Source organism: Phyllostomus hastatus, unplaced genomic scaffold (assembly GCF_019186645.2).
Source record: "Phyllostomus hastatus isolate PE091 unplaced genomic scaffold, TTU_PhHast_1.1 phas_scaffold_501, whole genome shotgun sequence".
Lineage (NCBI taxonomy): Eukaryota > Metazoa > Chordata > Mammalia > Chiroptera > Phyllostomidae > Phyllostomus > Phyllostomus hastatus.
The window spans coordinates 125834-133430 of record NW_025334033.1 but is presented as its reverse complement, the minus strand read 5'-3'; the positions used below and the strand labels follow the sequence as shown (position 1 = coordinate 133430).

The 7597-nt window shown below is 38.4% G+C and overlaps 1 protein-coding gene across 1 annotated transcript; it reads right to left on the bottom strand.

The window, feature by feature from the left end:
* Positions 1-653: 653 nt before the first annotated feature.
* Positions 654-1602, bottom strand: LOC123808503 (olfactory receptor 4E1). Its single transcript, XM_045823185.1, is given in 2 exon segments — positions 654-803; positions 805-1602. Coding segments are annotated over 2 exon segments (948 nt in total).
* Between the last annotated feature and the right edge of the window lie 5995 nt (positions 1603-7597).

Sequence of the window (7597 nt, the reverse complement as noted above, 5' to 3'; positions counted from 1 at the left end):
AAATTTGCTTTTTGTTACTTTGACCCTATCTGGCACAAAAGGCTCTTTCTGACATTGACTTGATGAAAGAAATAAAATTAGTAGATTCTTTACATGATTATAACCTAAAAATATTTCTGAAGTCTGGGACAGGCTGGCTGCACACTGACTACCACAGAAGCTTTCACTAAAGTGGCAGTGATGCTTGACACTTGTTAAGGTATCTCCCATGGACCTGTGTCTTGTACAGGACCTGAGGTCCTCAATGAAGACTCCACACAATGTGCTCTGAAGACCATCAAGCTGACTCTGGGGGGCTATAGTGCCCTCTGAATGTTTAGTGCTGGGGGACAGCCCCTCTGTGCTGAACCAGGCCAGTGGCTGACTGACTGGGATGTAATCTGTGCTCTCAAAAGTAAGGTGCTGTGAGTGAGGGAATCTATTACCGAACCCCACAGTATTGCTTCCATCAGAGAAAAAAAATCTTCCTGAACCACATACCTTCCATTTCTTAGAGGAAATTATAATCTTATGGAACCACTGTTGTGTATGCAGTCTGTCATTAACCCAAGGGTTGCTATGTGGCACATGACTGGTCAATATGGTAAGTACCTTATATTTAGTAAGGTATTTCTTTATCTGAAACACAAAGCATACTATTGGCATAGCCATTTTTATTTTGTTTCTTTCCTCTCCTTCCTACACATTAACTTGTTCAAAGCATTCTTCATGTCTGTATTCCTTAGGGTATAGATGATGGGATTCAGCAGGGGGGTGACAGCAGTGAAAAACATAGAGAACACCTTGTCCTCCCGGAGGCTGATGGGACGGACGAGAATAAATGAAGATGCAATGTCCCAGGAACAGTGTGACTACGGTGAGGTGGGCTGCACAGGTAGATAGGGCTTTCCACCTGCCCTTGTGGACCTGCTGCCTCAGACTCACCAGGATGACAGTGTAGGACACCACGAGAACCACAAAACAGACCACAGAAATAAGCCCACTGTTGGAGATGATGAGAATCTCAATGATGTGTGTATCAGTGCAGGCCAGTTTGACCACCTGAGGTACATCACAGAAGAAGTTGTCAATCTCATCAGGACCACAGTAGGGCAGCCTGATGGTGAGGGAGGTCAGGGCAATGGAGTGAATGGTCCCCCCTGTCCAGATGGTCACAGCCAGTAGCACACATACTTTCCAGTTTATCACTGTCATGTACTGCAGGGGTTTGCAGATGGCCACATAGCGATCATAGGCCATGACAGTGAGGAGAAAGATCTCTGTGCAGGCAAATAGGTGTAGGAAGAACATTTGAGTTACACAGGCATCAAAGGAAATGAGCTTCTCCTCTGACCAGGTATCTATCAGCATCTTGGGGACAGTGACCGTGGAGTGGCAGACGTCAATAAAGGACAGGTTGCTGAGGAAGAAATACATGGGGGTATGGAGCCGGCGGTCATAGGTAATAGTTATGACAATGAGGATGTTCCCAATCAGTGTCAGGACATAGAGAATGAGGACCATGACAAACACGGCCACCTGCACCTTTCGATTTACAGATAAACCTTGAAGCTTAAAATATGTCACTAAAGTACTTTGATTGAGCAGGCCAGCCTCTTGCATTTTCTTTGTTGGATACTCCTGTCAAGAATTAGAAAAAAACAAAACAGATCTGAATTAATTATTTGGTCACTTAATTTCTTCTATGCCCATGACTTTCCTCTGCATCTAGAATTTATGGTAAAATATTTTATTTTAAATAAAATATTCAGCATCTTAAATCATGCTGGACATATAGTAAGTGCTAAGTGTACACTCTTTTGGAATAACAGAATAGAGAATCTTGGTTTACAAAGAGATGTAAAGCAACCTTCGGTAGGAAGACAAAAAACAAGTTATTTCTCCTTCATTACTGTAATATATCAGTGCTTGGATTTAAGTTACAGAGTTTTACAGGAGAAGAAATTAAAATTCTCTTTACTTCAAGTAAGCAATTTGTCAAAGGTCACATCAATACTTGCCTTGAACACAATTTTCTTTACAGTTCTGTGACTGCATTTTCTACTAACCCAAATTACTTGCTACACTTTTGGCTCTGTCATGATGCCCTGAGACAGTAATTACAGTGATCTAGTTTTCAGAAGACACAAGTTTTTCACCAAGCTACTGGCCAACTGGCAATGTGGCTTGTTATTTTTAAAACAATTCTTTAGAGGAACATAGATAAAATCCTGGAAACCTTGAAAAGTCTGGAGAGGGTGAGGAAGGCTTGCTTTTCCTCCACCCTTCAGATGAAGATTGACTTGCTCATTCTTAAGCTGGAGGTCAATGTTCAGGTCTAATAGCATCACTGTCTTGAGTATATTATCCTCAGATCTTCTAAAAATCTAGTTCTGTTGCCTGGCCACAAGTGAAACAAAAGTAGTTGTTTTATTTTCTTTTACATTAGTCAACCTTTTACTCAAGTCTCATTATGTTTAATAAGAAATATATATGTATATATATTATAGATCACTAGATCTTAGCCCTTAAATGGACTGGAAAGTTTTCCTATTCTTTTTTAACTTTACAAATAGAGAAAATGAGGCACAAAGAGGTAAAGCAACTGGCTCAGGCTCACAGAGAATTGGAGTAATAACTGGGTCTGAAGCTCAGGCCTCCTAATTCCTAGTCCAGGCATTCTCCACTCTACCAGAACTTTGACCTGCCTTTTGGTGGTGATGGGCATAATTGGGATGTTAGGTAGAATGGGTCTGTGACCTCCCACTTTTTTTCCTGGGTGTTTTGCGCCAGCTTGGGTGGGCATCTGTGGGGAGCCTCTCTGTACCTTGCCTCCTCCATGCTGCTGCCTTGATGCATGGTCTTTCAGGGGTGGCCCACCCAAGCAGGCTACCCCTCTTGGTTCCTTGTGCCCAATCATCTGGTGCTCCCTTCTTCCCATCATTATCAAAACTCATATTTTATATCTTCTCTCAAGATATAGATATCAACTCCACATAAAAATAAATCAACTCCACATTTCTTATGAAAAAAGACAACACTTTTCTGCTCCTAGTTCTCCCTTTCTTCTCAAATATTTCCTGAATCTCATCATGCTGAACAATGGCTTTGTGTCCATATCAGAAGAAAGACTAATGGTAGTATAATATCAGGGCACTAGAAAAGGACATCTGTGATAAAGAAGGAATTTGGGGGAAAGGAGACCTCTTTCAGTGAAATTAAACTCATGGTATCCAGTGTTTAGATTCATATTTATAGCAATACTTAATGTAGCTATGGATTCATTTTACTATTTAAACATTTTTCTTAGTGTGTCCACTTAAATCTGTTGCTCCAGAGAACACTTTTAAATGTTTAATGATTTACAGCTGTTATCTTTGTAATTTGTTAAGTTCTAATAAGAATGATTACAAAATTGAGAGCTGAAAAACCAACCAAGAATGGAGCCATGGATTTGTTTTAAATTCAGTATGAGAAATTCTAGTCGCACAGATAGGAAAGGGTTTAAAGAGCGAGAAGTAGGTCTGAAATGAAGATTTTTGTTCTATTATAATAATTTTTTTTCTATTTCTGTGGAGCCATGGGAAAATGCTTTGAAAAATGGAGATGTGTCCATGTGCAGTAGAAATTTGGTGTTAGTTTATATCAACAATATGGTGCACGAAAAGAAGACCTAGTGTCTATTTCATATTTGTCAGAAAATGGGTGAAACAGGAGGAAAAACAGAATGAAAATAAAATGTCTTTGAAACTCACCCTGGGTTGTTCCTGATGCTTCAGCACCTGGGTTGTTCCTGATGCTTCAGCAGCTCCAAAGGAAAGTGAACTGTCACAGTCTCATAGCTTCAATTTCAACAGCATTATTTGCCAATAGAAATAGCAGTTTATTTGAAGTTGGACAAATCAAATAACCCCACTTACCTTGATTTTTCTATAAAGAGGTTCAAAGTCCTTGAAGTTCCTTTTGGTCTTGTTCACAATTTTTGTAATAAGACACAGTAGCTATATTTGGTGATATTTTACCAGAGGTATTTCAGGATTTCTGCAAAAATCACATGTTGTAGCTATATTATTGTCACAGTTTTTTTCAATATGTGGAGTATGTAACTCTGTGCTAAGCTTTTCTAGAATTGGTTTCCAGTGAATTGAAGATGTGGTATAGGAATGGTGTATTTTTTGTACTTTGTTAGACTGCTGTGATGAGTAGAAAGGATCGAAAGCCACTACCAAACACTTTTGCAGGCCATGCTAGTTTACCGGGACACTTCAAATGCCAACTTGACCAAATTGTTTAGGATCTGCAGCTGCAGCACTGGTGTTTTCCTACAGAATTTTATAGGCTTTGTGGCCTTGGGAACTTTCAAGCAATGACATCAGCTTGCCTGAGTAACTAGTTAGAAAAAGTAAATTCTATTGGGACTGCAGTTATAGACTTTGCAAATATCACTAAGGCAATGTAATGAAAAAGCGAGACTTTGACATCTAAATTTACAATTTAGTGATTGTTAACTATGTATTAAGTATTAGGTAAGGGGCTTTCATGTTTTCTTATTTAAATTAATATGAAAACACAGAGATGAGGGAAGAGCAATGGAGTTAAGAATTTAATCATTTTCTTGCCAGAGAGGACAGTTGTTTGGACTCGAGAGTTAAATTGTCTAAGTGGGAATTTCAGTGTCCTAGATGTGTAAATTTTAGCAATTTATTTATCCTTTTTGGGCTACAGTTTTCTTATCCATAAAACATAAATAAAACTGGTAAAAAATTTTAGAACTCTTTGCAAAGCATGTGGCACTTAGTAAATGTGTTATGATATTAATTTAATTTTGTAATATGCAGTTCAAACAAGAAAGCAAACAAACAAAGAAGACACCACCAACTACCAACTGAGTTTTTTGGCATCACTTATTCATTATTTTGGATAACCATGAAAATTTAGAACTTCATGTGTGAATTCCCCTTGTACTTGCTCTGTTTAGATATATGAATTCATTGGTTTAAGTTCATTAGAGGATTCAAAGGAGAGAGATGGAGATTATACTTTGCGTTCGAATTACAAGATTGAATAGTTCTGTGGAATGATTAGGATATTTTAAAGAGAGGGTATAGAGCTAGAAGCAAGTCTCATAGCTGATTCTTTTCCATGCAACAGTGTGTAGAAGAGGGTAATAGAGGAAAAGTATCAAGTTGCCAAAAGTTCTTAATCCCAAGGACCTGTGCTTTAGGTTCGTTTTCCCTCAGTTTTCTTTCTGGGTTTATCATTGATCAGAGGCTAGGATTTTAAAAATATATTTTATGGATTATGATATTACAGTTGTCCCATTTTCCCTCCTTTATTTCCCTCTGATCTGCAAACCCCCTCCCACTATTATTCTCCCCGCCTTTAGTTCATGTCCATGGGTCGTACATATAAGTTCTTTGGCTTCTCTATTTCCCATACTATTCTTAACTTCCCCGTCTGTTTTGTACCTACCATTTATGCTTCTTATTCTCTGTATCTTTCCCCCCATTCTCCCCTCTCCCCATCCCTGCTGATAACCCGCCTTGTGATCTACATTTTTGTGATTCTGTTTCTGTTCTAGTTGTTTGTTTTAGTTTTAGTTTTTTTTAGATTCAATCATTGATAGTTGTGAGTTTGTTGTCATTTTACTGTTCACATTTTAGATCCTCTTCTTTTTCTTAGATAAGTCCCTTTAACATTTCATATAATAAGGGCTTGGTGATGATGAACTCCTTTAAGTTGAACTTATCTGGGAAGCACTTTATTTGCCTTTCCATTCTAAGTGATAGTTTTTCTGGATAGAATAATCTTGGATATAGGTCCTTGCCTTTCATGGCTTTGAATCTTCTTTACAGCTCCTTCTTTCCAGTAAAGTTTCTTTTGAGAAATCAGCTGATAGTCTCATGGTACTCCTTTGTAGGTAACTGTCTCCTTTTCTCTTACTGCTTTTAAGATTCTATCCTTATCTTTAATCTTGGCTAATATAATTATGATGTGCCTTGGTGTGTTCTTCCTTGGGTCCAACTTCTTTTTATTCAAATATATATATATATATTTAAAATTTATTTATTTATTTTTAGAGAGGGGGAAGGGAAAGAGAAAGAGAGGTAGAGATACATCAGTGTGTGGTTGCCTCTCATGTAGCCCCTACTAGTGACCTGGCCGGCCTGCAACCCAGGCATGTGCCCTGACTGGGAATCGAATTGGTGACCCTTTGGTTTGCAACTCATGCTCAGTCCACCGAGCTACACCAGGTAGGGCTAAACATTTTTATTGATTATGCTATTACAGTTGTCCCATTTCTCCCCCTTTATTTCCCTCTGCCCTGCACACCCCCTCCCAGCTGCATTCCCCACCTTTAGTTCATGTCCATGGGTCATAAGATAAGTTCTTTGGCTTTTACATTTCCTATACTATTCTTAACCTCCCCGTCTGTTTTCTAGCTACCATTTATGCTACTTATTCTCTGTACCTTTTCTCCCTGTCTCCCTCTCCCACTCCCCCACTGATATGGAGAAAATGAAGATCTATGTGATCTTCATTTCTGTGATTCTGTTCTTGTTCTAGTTGTTTGCTTAGTTTGTTTTTGCTTTTTTTTTAAGGTTTGGTTGTTAATAGCTGTGAATTTGTTGTCATTTTAGTGTTCATATTTTTATCTTCTTTTTCTCAGATATGTCCCTGTAACATTTCAGACAATAAGGGCTGGGTGATGATGAAGTCCTTTAACTTGACCTTATCTAGGAAGCACTTTATCTAGCCTTCCATTCTAAATGAAACCTTTGCTGGATAGAGTAATCTTGGATGTAGGTCCTTGCCTTTCACAACTTTGAATACTTCTTTCCAGGCCTGTCTTGACCATAAGGTCTCTTTTGAGAAATCAGCTCATAGTATAATGGGAATTCCTTTCTAGGTAACTGTCTCCTTTTCTCTTACTGCTTTTAAGATTCTCTCCTTATCTTTAATCTTCGATAATGAAATTATTATGTACCTTGTTGTGTTCCTCTTTGGGTCCAACTTCTTTGGGACTCTCTGAGCTTCCTGGACTCCCTGGAAGTGTATTTCCTTTGCCAGATTGGGAAAGTTCTTTTTCATTATGTTTTCAAATAAGTTTTCAATTTCTTGCTCTTCCTCTTCTCCTTCTTGCACCCCTATGATTCAGATGTTGGAACATTTTAAGTTGTCCTGGAGGTTCCTAAGCCTCTCCTCACTTTTTTGAATTCTTGTTTTTCTTTCTTTCTTTCTTTTTTTTTTTCTCATTCAGTTCTGGTTGAATGTTTATTTCTTCCTTCTGGTCAAAACCATTGATTTGAGTCCTGGTTTCCTTTTTGTCACTGTTGGTTCCCTGTGCATTTTCCTTTATTTCACTTGTTATAGCCTTGACTTTTTCCTCCATTTTGCTACCATACTCAGCCATTTCTGTGAGCATCCTGATTAAGAATGCTTTGAACTGTGCATCTTATAGGTTGCTGTCTCTTCATTGCTTAGTTGTATTTTTTTCTGGAGCTTTGATCTGTTCTTTCATCTGTTCCTTCATATATTTTTTGTCTTGACAGGCTCATTATGTAGTAAGGTGCGCAGCCTTAGGTATTAGCCAGGGCACAGCACCCACATTGCTGCA